An 18,455-nucleotide genomic window follows, 5' to 3' on the forward strand; every position below is an offset into this window, starting at 1 on the left:
TTGATAAGATGTTGAAGAAAGTTAAAAAGGACACAGAGACAGCCAAGGTCATGGGTGCCCTCTAAACATCAGCTGCCTGCAGTAGCTTTCACCGCACAGCATATCGTGGGGTGGGGCAGGGGGGAATGTCCTACCCCCAGATGCCTGGACATCCTTCTACAGACAGCAGCAAAAGCAACCTCTCACTCAGTGTTAACACAGGGGAGGGTTAGAGGGGCAAAAATAACTGAGACATGGGAAAGGACAACAGCCTTTCAAGCAGTGATTCCCTTACCCGTATGGCTGACCATCTCACACCTATCAGCTGAAGATTACAGGGGTTTCTACACCACTGAGCAGAGATCATCTAGAATTAGTAGGGTCTAGATATTATAGCAGAGGGGTACTGCCAAGAATGCTCACAAACAACCAAACATTCCTTCCCTGCACACACAGGCTGTCCCTGGAACATCAGTGACTGCTTCAAGAGAAGATGCACATACTACTCAACAAAGGGGCTATAGAACCTGTGCTGCAGCAGCACTGCAGCAAAGGAGTGTGTTCTTTATACTTTCTGATTCCCAAGAAGGGATGGGGCCCTAAGGCCCATCCTTGACCTCAGGCCCCTCAACAAGTACATCCTATTGGAGCACTTTCACATGGTGACACTCCAAGATGTCATTACATCTTCATGACCACCCTTGACCTGAAAGATGCCTATCTGCACATACCCATGCACCCTGCCCATCGATGTTTCAACCAATTTGTAGTAAGTGGTCAGCATTATTAATTCAAAGTGCTGTCCTTTGAGGTAACCGCAGCTCCCAGGTTGCTTATAAAGTGTCTTGCAGTGGTAGCAGCTCACATCAGAAGGAGCAGCGTCCACGTCTTCCCTTTTCTGGATGGCTGGCTGATCAATAGCGCCACGCAGCAGCAATGCCTAGCACACACCAAAGCCACCAAATATCTCTTGCAAAGCCTAGGCTTCACCATTAACGCAACCAAATCCCATCTCCTGCCCATATAATTAAAGCTTTTACTCAGAGCCATACTTGATTTCCGATTTGGGAAGGCATTCCTCAGCAAGCAAGGGTGCAAGCATTCCAAACAACACTGCCTCTTTTCCATCCCAAGAGCCAGGTAATGGCCCGAAAGATCATGCATCTTCTAGGCATGATGGCCTCTTCTACTGCCACAGTCCTACACTCCAGGGTACAAATGCATCCATTGCAGGAGTTCCTAGCAGCCCAATATCACAAGCAGAGGGTCATTTAAAGGATCTAATGTTGATTTGGGGCTGTACTCATCACTCTGTGCTTTGGTGGAGTGCCACAAACCTGTTGCAGGGACCGCACTTCCAAGACCAAATTCCCCAAGTGACCATCACCACGGATGCCTCACTGACTGTTTGGGGGACACACTTTCAAGACCTGACCGCACAGGGTGTGTAGACACCTGATCAACAGAATCTCCACATCAACTACCTGGAATTGTTGGCGATCCATTTAGTGTTCAGGGCCTTCCTCCCCCTCATTCAACACAATGTAACTCTTGTCTAGACAGACAACACAACTGTCCCCAGAAACAGGGCAGTACACATTCCTTTCAGTTTTCAGCCCCAGCCCAGGGTATTTGACAATCGGCGATTCATCACAAGGTCCATCTCCTCATACAATACATCCCCAAGGTGGACATTAATTTTGCAGATCTGCAAGCACGATACATCAGCAAGTCAACGATTAAAAACTCCACCCCCAAGTCCTACCCCAGTACTTCTGTCATTCGGGGTTCCCCCACATAGACCTGTTTGCCACCACCCAAAACGCGAAATGCCCAATCTTTGCCTCTAGGTTTCCACTCCCATAGCCAATGGGCAATCCACTATGGATGAACTGTTATGGGATAGCTGCCTATGCTTTTCCACCTCTCCCACTTCTTCCATTTGTGGTGTGCAGACTGCATCCCTCACCCTCATTTAAGTTGACCCAATGTGGGCGTGACAGCCCTGGTTCACCATACTTTTTCACCCCTCACTAGTGCCGCACAATAAGCTGCCTAACAGGCCAGTTCTTCTCTTCGATAAATCAAGGCACTCTCAGAAACCCCTACCCCAAGCAGCTCTATCTTGCGATTTAGCTCTTGAAGTCCTATAATGTTAGTACCTTAATCTGCCTGCAGAATGCATGACCATTTTTAAAGAGGTCTGCAGGACTACTACCAGAGTGAGCTATGCAGCCATGTAGAAATGGTTTGTACACTACTGCCGCCCAAAAAGCATTGATGCTTGAACAGTCCAAGGTATTGTTACTTGCTGCATTTGCAAAAGTCACAATTTGCTTATACTTCTATCAGTCTTCCGTTGGCTGCTGCCTACCTCCAAAACAGAGAGCACACTTCATTTTTCAGGGTGCCTGTTGTGAAAGCCTTCATGGAAGGGGCTCAAAAAAATGATCCTACCCAGGTGTCACCTGCTCTTGTGTGGAACCTGAACATTATTTTGACTAGATTAATATGCCCTCCTTTTGTACCACTATAATCTTGTCCTTTTCAGTTCCTTTCCTGGAAAGTGGCTTTACTGCTAGCCATCAATTCCCTCTGCATATTAGTGGGAAGCAGGCAGTTACCCTGAAAGAAACTTTCTTCCAAGTACACCATGATAGGGTGCTCCTCGGGATAAACTGTAAATTCCTACCTGAGGTGGTCCCTAGTTTCTAGCTTAATCAAAAATTTGAGCTGCCAGTGTTGTTCCCACATCCAGAATCAGTAACAGAACAAGCTCTTTACACATTACATGTCAAGAGAACGCTCATGTATTACATTGACAGAACAAAGTACTTCAGTAAGACACAGCAACTGTGTAAACTGTGTAAAACAGGAATTGCACACTTGCTGGTGAAATGCATACAGACCTGTTATGATAAAACCAAACACTGTTTGCCTGTTGCTCCAAAACCACAGAAAAATTAGCTTTTATTTCATTCTTGAGTAATATTCCTAACATTGACATTTATAAAGCAAATAACTGGTCACTTACCCACATGTTTAGGACACATTACTGTGTGGATGCTTTAGCACGCCAACAAGCCAGTGTTGGTCAGGCAGTCCTTTTCACACTTTTCCAAACTTCTGCAGCATCCTCAAGCTAGCCACCACTTGTGGGAGGACTTCTCTACAGTCTAAACTGGGGTGCGTGATGAGCAAAAAAATGATGGATTAAACCCAGATCTTTGTGATTGGGGGTGAATGTTTGCATTGTTCAGCATTCTGTTCATCATCTGTTCATTTGGCATTTGTCTCCCCAAGTGGGAAGGTATGCCCAGAAGTGGGTCCCATGCTCACTATGCCACTGGATTCAAGCTAGTCTAGCTGGATGAAGGATGATACTCTGAAACCGGTCCTAGGACGCTTGTTTCCGGTCCAGGGAGGACCTGGCTTGGCAGTTTGGGCTGAACTGTTCCCATGAGGAACAGGGTCAAGACTGATTTGCATATTGCTGGGTCCAAACTAGGGTGGCGTGGTGATAAAAAAAAACGATGGAGTAAACCCAGATCTTTGTGACTGGGGTGAATGTTTGCATTGTTCAGCATTCCGTCCATCTGTTCTCTTTGCATTCTTTACAGACTATGCACAATATGTGTATCTACACCTACAAATGCCACAAACAGAAAATGTTACTTGTACTTTAAGCATCTGCTTGTGGCATGTAATGCTGTAGATTCACATGCACCCACCCCCTTTCCGGATGCCTTCAGATGTTGCAAATGTTCTTAAATTTCATCTTTAATCTTTCCTATGCATGGTCATCTTTTCTGTATCTTCATGCTCCAGATAGCCCTCAACTTCTGTGCACAAAAACGAATCTAACAATGGAGCTGATGCTCAAGTGCATTACCTGTAACAGATGGAGTCACAGTACCTCTTGACTTGAAAAGATTTCTACAAACAGAAACAACTTGCAGACGCCCAAGACCAACATAAGATTCAGGAGTATGCATAACATGTGAATCTACAGCACTATGTGTCACAAACAGATGCTGATTGTAACATTTTCCTCACTCAATGATATAACTCTTGACTGAATAACAAGATAATTAATTCCACTGAGGAAAAATCTTATTCCCTGTCTCTTAAAGATCTACAATTTGTATTCAGTGCTGTCGTAAGATATCTAATTTTCAACTCAGGATCCGTGAACAATGTTTTAAAGAGTTACCGTTTTGGCTGGAACATCACAATCATCCCTGTTCTTTTTGTGTTTCAAGCAGCAGAACATTTACAATCAGTGATTCTCAATCGTATATATTGTGTGTAACCTAAGTACCAGTGCTGCTTCTGAGGGCGTAGGGCCTTTAAGTGGGGGATCGGGCTTTGTGCAGGGAACAGTTCGAGAGCCACTCAACTCCTAGACTGACACAAAGGCAATAGGTCTCGCTCACACAAGAGTTGTAAGCTTTGTCAATTACCTTTCAGTCATGTAGTAACATTAAACGAACTATGAAGAAGCCATGCCAGGGCGCTTGAAAAAACAAACACATCAGCCCTGGCTACATCACAGTGCTTTTCAAAATTACTTTTAGGTACCCTGCAAAGCAGTCACGCTTCTGTACAGCATGGCTCCAAAACACTGCAGAAGGCAATGGCTCTCATATGGGCACTTGCTGTCTTCACCAATGCTTGTTCTCTTTCCACTTCTGCCACCCACTATGGGACCTGTGTCATAATGCATTTTCCATGCATTCACCTGCTAAAAACGTCTCCACTATACGTCTAGGCTGGCCCTATGCATGTCAGATTTTCTGAATGTTCACATTTGCAAAACTATACTTTAACATTCAGTATGTTTTAGCAAAATGACTATTGACGACTGTCGTGGCACCACTCACCCTCTCTGTTATGCGGGGCTAGCGAAGAAATCACATTTTAATGAACTGTTTTCCTGGGCGTGCAGTTGGCTCCGTAAAACAGATCAGGTTAGCGGCAGAGAAAGGCCCAGCCTTTCGCCTGCCCCGTGCAGCTGGTCGGTTGGCGCACGCGACGCACAGCTGGCCTTGGGAGCAGCGCGCGGTACATCTGCAGCTGACCTTCCGCGCCCAAACCACCACGGGGCGGCTCATCCCTAACTTCAGTCAGAACAACAGCATTTTATTTCTCAAACGTAACGTTGCGAACCATCAGGGATTTAACGGTCAGCCCCCAGGGTTTCTTGAAGTAAGACCAAAAGCCTTTAAAAAGCAACATTTGTGCGGCAAAAAGTGACCGGCTTCAACTTTGAAGACTGGACACAGGTGTTCGCAAGCTTTTTAAAGTAGTAACATCGACGTTTTTCTCATTTTCTCTGCAGTGGAAGGTTTATGAACCATTAAGCTGCGGTTCGTTTACTTAGGTGTTTTAAAGCGTCAAACTTAATATCACGGTTGCCTACGCCTTAACGTTAGAGATTGACAAGTGAAAATAAGGTATACGTATGTATTGTCATTTATATTGCCTAACAGCCAGGGAATTATGAAGCGTTTTAAATTCGAGTGATGATTAGCCTATTTGTACTACACAGACACGTTTAACATTTTAACAATTTTAGGTAGGTTCTATGTCAAATTATCTAGTGTTAAATATTGTGACAGCAGGCCTTTGCCAAAATATCGACATCCAAAATATCCAGGAGGTATGAATTGGCAAGTATAATAGGTTTACCATTCGCAACACACATCTTCATACTTGTGCAATATGTATATCGTCAACGTACGTAGATGTGAAGTTAAGAATATTAAGTCTATAATTATCTCTAGATATAATTTCCTCAATATTCTGCGACCATAACTTAAGGCATAGGGATGTTAAGTAATATATCCTAAATTACAAAATTTTCAGTCACTAGTCAACACTAGGATTAGAACGAAGGTGCAGATGTACTAGTATTTTATACAACACGACACAGCATGGCAACTTGTTGACTTGCATGAGCAGAAATGTGCAATATCTACAAAAATATGGTACATTTCTGCTCTCTCCTAGTGCTGACACACTGCGTGCTGCCTAGCACTAATGCAGGCACCCTTATGTCAAGCTGCAAAGGGTACCTTTCTGCAAAAAAGCAAACCTAAGAGGCAATTTCCTTTTTAGGTTGAGCGCGCAAGCATTTTGACCTGTCGTAAGAATTGTGGGCTTTTTTAACCACGCTCACGCCCAGCACTTTCACTTGTTCTTGGGCTTGCCTTTCAACAATCACTTGTTATCATTGGTAAATGCTTTACATTTGTCCAACCTTGGAGAGGTTTTGTTACCGCCTTACAGACTGACCCTGTTACATATATAATTGCACGATTGCTGATACGTTTGACTGTGAGCGAGCTTCTTTTCCGTTTTGTGTCTCTCCTTCCCACTCATGCTCATGGAGGCCATGACACTTTGAATCAGCTCGCTAATGTCAACTAATGTTTTACACTTCATTTTCAATTTATGTGGCAGGAAAAGTCCAGTTATGAATTCACAACGCCAATAGCTCTAACTCAAGGAAATGCGAGACCCAGTGCATTGTAAATGCTTGTTCTATGTGTGATCCAGAATGCATAAAGAGAGGAAGAACAAGGACAAATAAAAATATTTCTTCTTGTTACACCTCTGTCAGCAAGGAGCACAATTTCAGTGCAAACCCAGGTTTACAATTCTGTGTAAATTTGGATTTGCCCCATAATACAAGGGTGAATGTGCTCCACCCATGTAACAGTTACCCGACTCAAAGTAATGCAAGTGAGCGCTATGCTCTGCCTTGCTTAGTATTTACTAAGCAACACAAAGCCATGCAAACTGGCTATTTTGACTACGTGACTGACCACTTCTTGGTCAAGAAAAAAGAAAGGGGATGGATGAGATGAAGAGTACTGAATAGTTAAGGGGGAGATGCAGTGCAATAATGCAAAATGTTATATCTCCTGCAAAATGTGATGAGGGGCTGCTTGTTTCTGACTAGGATGTCTGCCTCTCTCAATCATTGACATTGGTGTAAGCTTCCTGATGGTTTAGGAGTCTATGCTACTGCATTGTCACAACTGAGTCTAGTAGAAAATTGATGATACTGGGATCAAGGACCTGGATTGTAATCCCAGTTTGCCCACTTGACAATTTGTGTATTAGAGGACACTATTTCTTCCCTATATGCCTTATACTTCATATATATTAAAACTGAGATTGCTTAGAAACTGGAAAAGTGAATGTTTGTAGCATTATATTCCCATAATGAATTGCACACACTGAATAAGATCACGCCAGTCTCAGAAGACAGCACCAGGAAGTAGTCAATCAATTTAAATTTCCACCTCTCTGTAGGAAGTACAATGCAAAAACCATTATTTGAGACACATCAATGCTTCTTTAACTTCAGGGGTGCTCCCTCAAAATGTAACCTCACTGTTAAAAACTCCATTAGCAATGCAGCATCCTGGAAAACTATGGAACAATGTCCACCTTAGCATCAGTCCCAAAGATTTTCAAACTTCATTTCACATCTCTCGCCCCACCTTGACACAGATCATCTTCTCAGTGATTTTCAGTCTAGCGTAAGACCCTCCTAAACTAGTGAAACCACCCTAATAAACTCATAGAAATGCTGCCCACCAGACTTTGGGGGTTATTACAACTTTGGAGGAGGTGGTAATCCGTCCCAAAAGTGACGGTAAAGTGACGGATATACCACCAGCCCTATTACGAGTTCCATAGGATATAATGGACTCGTAATACGGCTGGTGGTATATCCGTCACTTTACCATCACTTTTGGGACGGATTAACATCTCCTCCAAAGTTGTAATAACCCCCTATGTGTCTTGATCCTGCATGACATATCTGAAGCTTTCAACACCATGGACCACAGCATCTTCGTCTCCTAGATGGAGGCCTGCTGTGGAATTGAGAGGACCACTCTGCCATGGTTATAGCCACTCTTATCCAATCCCCCCCAAAATTGTGAAACATGCCCATTTCTCTCAATAGTCAATGTGATGCCCTGTGGCTTTGCACAAGGTCCCTTTCCCCATTTTCAGCTTATTTTAATGTCTCTACAGTTCCCAAACTGAGCATCATCCACAACTATAATAAAGGATACCCTATGACCGCTGATGGCAGAAAAATATCTATACAAGGATTCTCAATAAACGTTTCAACAACAATGCTGTCAAAGACATCCCGTAAAATGTACGTCAGTGAATGAACCAAAATTTGCTTTACCTTATTGGAGGAAAAGCATACATCTCAATATCAGCAATTGCAAACTCTCATGTACTACCATCTTTCTCCCTACCAGCTTACGGTAACTCCTATGCTTAACTTAGAAATCTAACAGCTATTTGTTATTTATTCCACAATTACGCAATCTAACAAAAATATAGTCCTTCATCTTTGTTTCATCCAAAGCATTGTCAGTGTCCTGCAGGAGCAACATCATATAGCTGCCAGGCTTACAATGGCGTATCTCATTCTATTTCAGTGTTGCCAACAAAGGTGTTTGTACCAACAATTTACAAAAAATCCAAATAGTGCAAACATTTGCTGCACTCCTCATCTTTGGCTGGGTAATACTGATAACACCTCTCCCTCCTCTAGTTGCAATCCTCTGTTTAGTCCACAAAAGCCCTCCACACTTCTCCCAACAACCTATTGAAATTGGTGTTTCATTGTGACCTAACCAGTTCCCTGTTGTTGGCTTCCAAAAAGTGACTACTGATGCGTCCTTGAAGTCATCAGAATCATTGAGCAATATCCTTACATTTGCGAGGGTCCTCCTTGTTGATCTCCTTGGCCATTGGTTTTGATATAGACTACGGAAGTATTGTAAATTTCTGAAGCTTCACCTATTTGATGAAGTTTATAGACTGGATTCAGTCTAGAATGTTTACTCTCATCCCCACTGTATTGCTCCCCTTGTGTTCTCCAGAGTGCTTTGAAGTGATCCTGGAGTTGTGCAAGACTTTTCCAAAGACAACACATCAAACAAACTTTATAAGACTTAAGTGGTCAACTCAGTCACTTCAGTGTGATTTAAAGGGTTGTCAGCAGAATTAGCAGTGGTTTACACACCGAAGACTTAGGGAGCTGGTGAACTCACTTCACTCTGGGAATGAAGAGGAAACTAATATTTATGCTAGGCCTTGTCTTATTCATTGCCATGATGATCAAAACGAGAACAGAACTGAAAACGAGGTCCATTTTCAGTTCTTCTCCTGTCCTGACAGACATATCATGGAATCTGAATCTTTTGAGTTAATAACTGAATCTTCAACAAAGGCAACAATCAGGGGTGCAACTCCCGGGGGGCTGTTTGGGTGTAACATCCCCCTATAAAATGTATTCTGTACTAAGTAGTTGGGTACAGGTGCTTTCAGTCGGGTAATGTGAAGTGTTTGTCGGATTTTACCTGCCATTTTTACATGCCCACACTAAAAAAAAACACACATTCTCTCTCCTCTATGTTTTGAAGGCCTTGAAATGTTGAATAGTTTGAAAAATATTGCTTTCTAAGTTCCCCTAACAAACCACATTCCTCTCTCTTTCAACTGCCCCTCTTCTCATATAATGTGTTTTAACAAAATGTCCCAGGTGATTGTTGGAAAATCTTAAGCACACCCAGACCCATCATAATGACCAACCCACACCCCTGACAACAATCTGGAAGGAGTGAAACACATGCGGGGGATTCACTAAAACTCAGTGTTCAGAGAGTGAGCAATTTAGATGCAAGCTCGACAGTCTGAAAGTCATGTATGTGTGGTGGAAACATTTGGACAATTTGTGTATGAAAGTGGTAGATAATGGTGGCAATCACATTTGAAAGGGATCCTGAGGACAACACATACATTTACTTCAAATGTTCCGATTAGTAAGACAGCCTCATGAAACAGAATTTTTTTTTGGGTGCAGCTGGAAATGTAATTAACACAAGAATGTGGTTACCTGTGCGCAAATTATTAGTAATGCCTTGTCCATATATGGTGTCCAGAACTTGAAGTCACAGCTCCCGAAGAATAATGCCAGACTAGCGAGAGCAAAGATGAGAGTCTAAGATGGAGTAGGATATGCACTAGAAATTCCATTACTTGAGGTATAAATATTAGAAAAATTAGAGGGATGGAATAGAGACATTTAATTACCTCAGACATCGAAACTTGGTGAAGGAGGTGAGTTTAACCTTCACCCCCATAGTCGGGAACCGTCGCCCTCCATGAAGCTGGGCTAAGGTTTTCTACTTCACCTGTTTTTGTCTGTGGAATCTTCACTTATGTTGGCTTGGAAGCCCAGTGGAAATGTGGTTTTGTGACTCTAAAAAATTTTGGCACATTCTCAGCCACCTGTGGTTAAACCTACTAAGCTTTACCCTTCTTAAACCCAGGCCTGCTGGAACACCAAGATGAATAGTATGCATATCAACAATCTGGATTACACCGCAAACCATTGGGAAGTATGGTCCACAGAAAAAAAGAGACAAAACGATTCCATTGATTACTGATAATGTGGTGTTTCAAGCCCATAGGATAACATTCAAGAGCGGCTCGTGGGTTGTGGAAGGGGCGGGGCAACGCGCAGGGGAGGGGTGGGTGAGGGCGGTAATAAACTTTAAAATAAATGAATTTTTTAAAAACATCACTTACCCTTTCCACGCCGTCCTTCGCTCCTCTTTCCTCCTGGCTGGGTGCATACAGGCACAGGCTCCCAGCCTGCCCTGCGGCCAAATCTGACGCTGCAGAAAGCAGCATCAGGATTGGCTGGAAGCGCCCAGCCACGGCACTCCCAGGCAGACTGGGAGCTTGTGCAGGCTCTCAGCAGCCCAGAAACTGTGTTTCTGGGCAGCAGACAGCACACTGCTCATGTATGTTTGGCCGGTCAATAATTTCACACACTTCAGCTTTGAGAAGAAATTGAGTCTACTCTGGTTTATTATTATATCAAGCTCTATTCAAGTTCCACATCATACAGTCACCTCCTGGAATATGCCTTGACTGCTGAATGTAACTGCATTTGGACTGTCTAAGTGCACATAGGGAGGTTCTTACTAAAATCCCTGAGGCAACCGTCATAAACAACAATACCACGCCAGATCCTTTCATTTGACTACCCAAAGGCCTAGAGAAAAGGACTAATACTTTGTTCTGCCCTCTGATCCATGTACTTTTTCCATTATTTCTAATCAAGATAAAAATGTTTTCCTTTGCGCCCAGCAGAGAATGATATAAAAGTCTAGGAAAAAACACCAAAAAGCAGCAAAAATAAGTGTACTCAAACAAGGAAAAATAAGTAACAAACGGTGCCACATATGTCAGAGTTAGCTGATTCCCCCATATTCCAGTGCTTCGTTCTGCTTTTACATATCATATGATTTGGAACCTTAGGGCAACTGTTCAATAGACAAGACTACAACTTCCAGAAAGCATTAGGTTGTTACATTTGCTTTCAATGAAAAATGTTGATTTAGTAGCATGCAGTCAGCTGATAGTCTTAATGGGTTAATAGCATATCAAAGTTTCAAATTTTCCATCACTCTGGTATGTTATGTGCAGTAGACGATGTATATATTGGAAAGCGTGGCGTGGCATTGAACACCCTAGGAAGATGATAGGACCATAAAGCTGCTTAGCTACTATTTGTGCTGCAGGTGCAGTGACAACGAGGGTCAAAGTCCTTGAATTTGCTGTATTTTACTACCTCCACTTCAGTCGAAGCGACCACTTACTTTGCTTGCACCAGGACCCTTGGCATCCTTACTGTGCTACTGGGACCATACAGAAGTTCCCCCTGAACAGTAGATGTTTTGAGCCCCCTATTGCTTTTTTTGCAAGAGGGTTCTTACCAGTGTGTTCCGGCTGGTGATTCGAGAGGGGGAGCGTGTAAACAGTCTTTGTCATTGATTGTTCCAGATCAGAGGCTGATGTTCTCAGCACGGGTGCCCTTCCGGTCCTGCTGCCCTCTGACGATGACACAGGAATTTGGCAGAATTTCCCTGTGAAGGTAGGGGGACAAAGGCACTGGTCCTTCTTGATGCAGACACCACCGTTCTTGCACAGCGAGGGACAGAGAACTGCAAAACAAATGGGGAGGAGCCAGTTAATATTGTTTTTAAAATCGAAACCTGATACCATCAGTTAGTGTCCAAGCAATTTATAGAAATAGAATGGAATGTAGGAGATGATTCACCAGTGACGGTTCGCATGGAACAGAAGGTGTGGGCGGCACGCGTGGGGGGGGGAATACAAATTGGAAAAAAAAACACTCCCAGGCAGATTGGGAGCCTGTGCAGGCTCTCTCCAGCTCGGCAACGCTGGAGAGAGCCTACTGCACATGTATGTTTGGCCGGCCTGATCCGCCGGCCAAACATACCTCAGTGCACTTCACCCCAGTGGCCCTGCCCCTTTAAAGGAAAGGGATAATAAACATAGTTTATTATCCTCTTCTTTGAAAGGTTTTGCAGCTGCTGCTGCTGGCGGGGGGTGGGGGGTGACGCTCCTCCGTCCTAATGGAGGAGCCGTCCCTCTGATTTACGGCTGCTCTGAATTTCTAGTAAGGCTGTTGCATTGTCTAATATTCAAATGGCAAACTGCTTTTATGATATCACAAACTTTTTAGGACATTTCCAATGATATTCCTACCACTCAGCTACCTCTGTATAGATATGCAAACAATGACCAGGAAGAAACTGAGCAGTCCAGAAATCACAATACATTTCCAGTATGTGGCCAGTGACATGACTGTTGTATATTTTCAGCACACCTTCCCTCCAGTGTCCTCATTAGTGAAGCAAATGCAGTGGCACTGGGACTTTGGGGAGGGGAAAGAGGAGAGGTTGGGTCACACGACCCCAATTATAGTGATCTTATACTACTATCTTTACTATCTATAATCTTTTATTGCCCAGATGTGAAGGGGGTTCATTGCTTGGGTTAGAGTCCATGGGAGTCCTGCTCCTCCTCAGAGCAAAAGGAAGAAGGATTTGCTTGCTTTTTATGTCTAGGTTGTGCCAGCTCCGTTCTTAAAAAACTCTGTTGCTTATTAAATACATAGAAGGAACTTTGGGTCTGCACCTTCAACCACTAACGTTCTTCAACAAGCTTCCTTCAGCCATTGGCTTGAGACTTTGTCAATCATGCTTTGGTTCAGACCAGGAGTATGTGAGTATGATATATATATATATATATATATATATATATATATATATATATATATATATATACACACATAATATACACATAATATATATATATATATATATATATATTTTTTTTTTTTCACTTAAACAAACTAAAGATTACAGGGACGTTATAGTCAGGCTCATATTTTAAATGTATAAAACAATAGAAATTCACCTGTTATAGTTATTCACCGCGTTTAGGGCAATGTTGTTATGCCTGGTGGAGGTGTACAGTGACACCACGTCAATGGTTATTAACATTAACTGTTGCTATTCAATGTCAGACATGATTCTCAAAAAATTCCCCAAGTCATTGGTGTGTGATGATAATGCTTTGACCATCAGGGACTGTACACCTCCATCAGGCATGACATTAGCCTAAATGCAGTGAATTACTTTCTGAAACAGAGAAACTTAAAAGATGCTAGACACTCAGAGATGTTATTGGAAATGTTTGAGATATGCCTATGTAACAAAATGTTTCCCTTTAATCATGAAGTGTACCAGCAGAACCGCGGGACAGCAAAGGGAATTTCTTTCTCCACCAGTTATGCAAATTTAACCATGGGCTAGTGAGAGAGGGAGATCACATGGCATGAGAAATACGAATATCATTTGTCAAAAATTGTTATTTGGCTAATGTACATTGATGACTTAGCTATAGTCTGGAATGGTACCAAACGACAATTTGTGGAATACATTCAAGAAATTACCAAAAATAAATGTGGCTTAAAATTTACATACAATATAAACAATCAACAAATAGATTTTCTGGACATTTGAGTTTTTGTATAGAACAACAAATTGGAAACAACTATGTGCAGGAAAACGACTGCCACAAATAGTTTTCTACATGGATCAAGCTTCCATTCCAAGGCATTGGTAAAAATGCATTCAACATGGAGAGTTTATTCGCACAAAAAGGAACTGTTCCATGGCAAAAGATTTGGAAACTCAATTCACTGAAGTAAAGAGATTTTATAGGAGAGGCTATCCATCATCTTTCATTGAACAAGGAGCAAAAAGATCTAAGAGCAAAGCATGCATAGAAATCTTGATGACAAAACCACCATCATTCATGTATGGAACTGAAACTGTGAGGATGATTACAGCTTACAGTAAAGAGAATGATGACATCAGAAGAATTTTTCAAAGACACTGGCACATCTTACTTAGTGATAAAGATATGTCCAAGGCTGAGGGACCCAGACCACAGATCACATAAAAGAAAGCTCCCTCATTAAAAGACAAGTTGGTAACGAGTCATTTTGTAGATAAGCAACCTGCTAATTGGTTGGAGATACAAAACAAAACTTTGTAAAATGTCACACCTGCAAAGCATGCATAACTGGGGAAAACATGAAAACTATTAGTGGCCCGAAAGGCATTCAAATACCAATTGAACATAAAATTACCTGCAATACCAACTTTGTGGTCTACGTCATTGAATGAGTATGTGGTCTCACATACATTGGAAGTATTACATGTCTTTTAAAGAAAAGAATACTACACTATATACATGCAGTAGAGCATAAGGCTATGAGCTATCCAATTGTGAAGCACTATACTTTCACACATAATGAAGATTGGAGGACAATAAACTATTATGGAATAGCACACATACCACAGAGTTCGAGAGAGGTGACAGGACACTAGATGTTTGCAGGTTGGAGAGCAGATATATTATAAGGTTGCGAACTAAGGTTCCTGAAGGCCTTAATGCTGACAAGGAACTATGGGGGTGATTCTCACCCTGGCGGGCGGCGGAGGCCGCCCGCCAGAGTTCCCCCTCCAAAATACCGCTCCGCGGTCGAAAGACCGCTGAGGGTATTTTGGGTTTTGCACTGGGCTGGCGGGCCAAAAGGCCGCCCCCCAGCCCAGTGCAAAACACCCTTCCCACGAGGATGCCGGCTCAGAATTGAGCCGGCGGAGTGGGAAGGTGCGACGGGTGCAGTTGCACCCGTCGCGAATTTCAGTGTCTGCAAAGCAGACACTGAAATTCTTTTTGGGGCCCTCTTACGGGGGCCCCTGCAGTGCCCAGTCCCCAGGGGCCCTGCGACACCCCATACCGCCATCCTGTTCCTGGCGGGAGAACCGCCAGGAACAGGATGGCGGTATGGGGTGTCAGAATCCCGCCGCCATGGAGGATTCATTTGGGCAGTGGAAAACCGGCGGCAGACCGCCGGTTTTCCACTTCTGACCGCGGCCGAACCGCTGCGGTCAGAATGCCCAGCGGGGCACCGCCAGCCTGTTGGCAGTGCCCCCGTCATTTTAGCCCTGGCGGTCTTGGACCGCCAGGGTTAGAATGACCCCCTATATGTGCACCTGTAGAGGTGGACTCTGTCACCATAAATGTATGGGAGGTCCATATCAGGTCCTCCCAAACTTGCCACTGATGTATATAGCAGTGTACCAATTGGACATAGCGTTGCCCAACGTATACGGGGCTCATTTATGGTATGGAGATCTTTGTTGCCTTTGTATTGCTTGATATTGTAAAGTAGCTTCTAACTGTGTACTCTAGTAGATGATAGGAATACAGCAGCTCATGGTAGAAATTGGCATCCAGCCAGCAATATATGATTACATAACCAGTATACAGAAATCACGCTAAAAAAAGAGGTATCATGTTTTGTTTATAAAAAGATGAATGTTGTTGGACTGCTACCTGTACTTTGAAGCTCATGTTAAGATATGATCCATTTAGTCAGATTCTATAAGTTTACTTTATTGCCTCGATGTGTCGCCCAAAACACTTTTTTTGTCAAATGTTAATTTATGGATTATAGGCCCCAGAATGTCTCTTAATGGGCAGGACGGATGTATATAATGGAAAATGAAAGCGGGTTAGTGTTTGCTATAACGAATAAAGACTCTGTAATATATTAGAAGACTGGTGGGCAGCGGTTTATATATATATATATTTATATATATATTTATATATATATATAAAAAACACACAAATTGTACAAAAACCGATATATATACATATATATATTTATATATGTGTGTATGTATATATATATATATATATATATATATATATATATATATATATATGTGTGTGTGTGTGTGTGTGTTAACTAGTGGCAGTTGCCATTAAATAGTTATAGTTAGGACACAGTTTCTATACAAAAAACGTTTTTCCACTTGCCTATGTCTTTGGCGCCGCTCACTTCAGCTGCTGTCTGGAAAGTTTCAGGGTGATCCATCAAACGGAGCCGAGAAAAAGAGGGGTCCCAAAACGTGCTTTCTCCAGGCTAATTCCCATAGGAATTTGAACAGAAATAGCTGCTGAACCACTGAACAGATTTACACCAACTTAGGCAGAAAGCCAGCTATTGGTCTAAAAAGAGCCCTTTTTAGGGTCAAGCGCGTAAAGTGCTCTGTCCTTGGTGTAATCTCTCTGTGGGCTTTTAACCACGCCCATGTCAGGCCCCTCAGTTTGGTTGGTCTGTGGGCTTGCCTTTTAAAATTCACCTAATTTCATTAGTGAAAGGCATTCATACGTCATGCCTTTTCCGGTGTTTAGCCCTCCTCGAGCGCACCGACCAACTACTGAAAACTTACGAGGCTCCATGTATTCCGTATGGTTTCTGGACTACTTTTTCTCTTTATTACCTACACAGCGCAATCTCGCTGGGCAGTAATCAAGCACTTTGCATAACATGGATAATTGCACTTTTGCTGGTTACATGGATATTAGCACTTTTGCCTGTTACATGGATAATTGCACTTTTGCCGATACATTTCACTTTTGTTTCCTTTTGTGTGTCTGCTTTGTGCTCATGGCAGCAATCGGCTTACTTATGTGAAACTGTTTTACTTTTCATTTTCAGTTTATGTGGCAAGAATCGTCCACTTATGAGTTTACAATGACACACATTACATTGCAAATGCTTGTTGTTATTTGGTGTAAATCTGCTTCGTAGTTTTCAAGATATTAAATACAATTAACATTTCTATACATAGGGATGTGATGGCTCTGCAAACCCTTCCGATCTCATGCTGAGATCTGAATGGCTGCCAACACTTCAATAAGGAAATGTTGGCAGCAATCTTGGGACTTCTCTTCAGCCAAGTCCCTAAAAAAAAGCAAAAAAAAAGAAAAGGGACCAGCATAGGGACACCCTGACCCTTTTCCTCTGGTGCTGGGGACCCAGAGGGCTATCCTCCCAGGGCAAAAAAGCACTTTAAAAAAAAACATAATTGAAGTGCATTCGCGATGGTGTCACAAATCCACAGCAGAATTAAAAAAACAAAAACAAGAGCGGGGTCCCGCACTTGTTTTAAGAAAGCCCCCGGGTGGGCTGGGTCCTGGGGGTATATGAAAAATAAAGTAGGGGGACACAGGTGGTCCCCTCCTAGGGCTTATTTATGCCCCAGGGACCACCACCTCCGTGGGGCTATAGAAATAATGAATGCGGGGCTGCGCAGCTTCCCCGCAGCCCTGGGGACCGCCACCTCCCGGAGACTAAACAAATAATGAATGTGGGGGCATGGCTCCCCAGCTGCCCTGGAGACTGCCACCTACCGGGGACGTCAATTATATAGAATGTGGTCCCCCCAACCCACAGCCCCAGAGACTGCCACCTCGCCGGGACTATTCGTGTAAATTAAGGGGGCCCTCCTTGGGCTAAACAAAAAATGTATGCAGAAGGGCTGCGCAGCTTCCCCTGCAGCCCAAGGACCACCACCTCCTCAGGGATGAATTTAAATAAAGAAGGGGGTCTGTTGTGTACACCCTGCCCCGGGGAGCACCACCTCCCTAGGGCTGTTAAACTTTGGAGGGGGGGTCATACGCCCACCTTTGTGGAGCCAATAATGGCCCTGGGGACTGCCACCCCCCATGCTGTCTCCTGCTATTTCGTGAAGGGCCCACAGCCCCGTCAAATCAGAGCAAACACTCCGGTTCAAGCAAGTGAGAGCTGTCAAAGAAGCTCTCGCTTGCTGGGAGCAGAGGCTTCCTTTGTGTCCCTGCCTGCAGAGATGCGGGCAGGGAAACAGAGCAAACAAATGGTCTCACAGACAGAGAGATGCATGTTTAGCAGCTCCAGCTCTGTGACAGCAATGCCGGCTCCTGCAGGAGACGGGGAGCCGGTTTGGATTGTGGCCCCCCTCCCCAAAATAAAAATATTTTATATGGCCGCGCCCCAGGGAAGCGGTCCCTGGGGCTGAAAATGGCCAGGGTAGGGGGCTGCGTTGCCCCCTCCTCCATTTAATGAAGACCAGGCCCCAGGGGATGGGGTCATTGGGGCCAAGATAGGCCCAGGGAGGGGGGCCGTACCTCTCCCTCTCAATTGTATTGGG

At 43.5% G+C, this 18,455-nt stretch overlaps 1 protein-coding gene across 4 annotated transcripts in view; it reads right to left on the reverse strand.

The window, feature by feature from the left end:
- The window catches only part of LTBP4 (latent transforming growth factor beta binding protein 4), a 922,370-nt gene that overhangs the window by 382,278 nt on the left and 521,637 nt on the right, over positions 1-18,455 (reverse strand). For all 4 annotated transcript variants that reach the window (XM_069207205.1, XM_069207206.1, XM_069207204.1 and 1 more), the window contains exon 6: positions 11,811-12,038. In XM_069207205.1, coding sequence (XP_069063306.1) covers positions 11,811-12,038 — 228 coding nt within the window. The remainder of the gene's footprint in view (positions 1-11,810; positions 12,039-18,455) is intronic.

Source organism: Pleurodeles waltl, chromosome 9, assembly GCF_031143425.1.
Source record: "Pleurodeles waltl isolate 20211129_DDA chromosome 9, aPleWal1.hap1.20221129, whole genome shotgun sequence".
NCBI classification, from domain to species: domain Eukaryota; kingdom Metazoa; phylum Chordata; class Amphibia; order Caudata; family Salamandridae; genus Pleurodeles; species Pleurodeles waltl.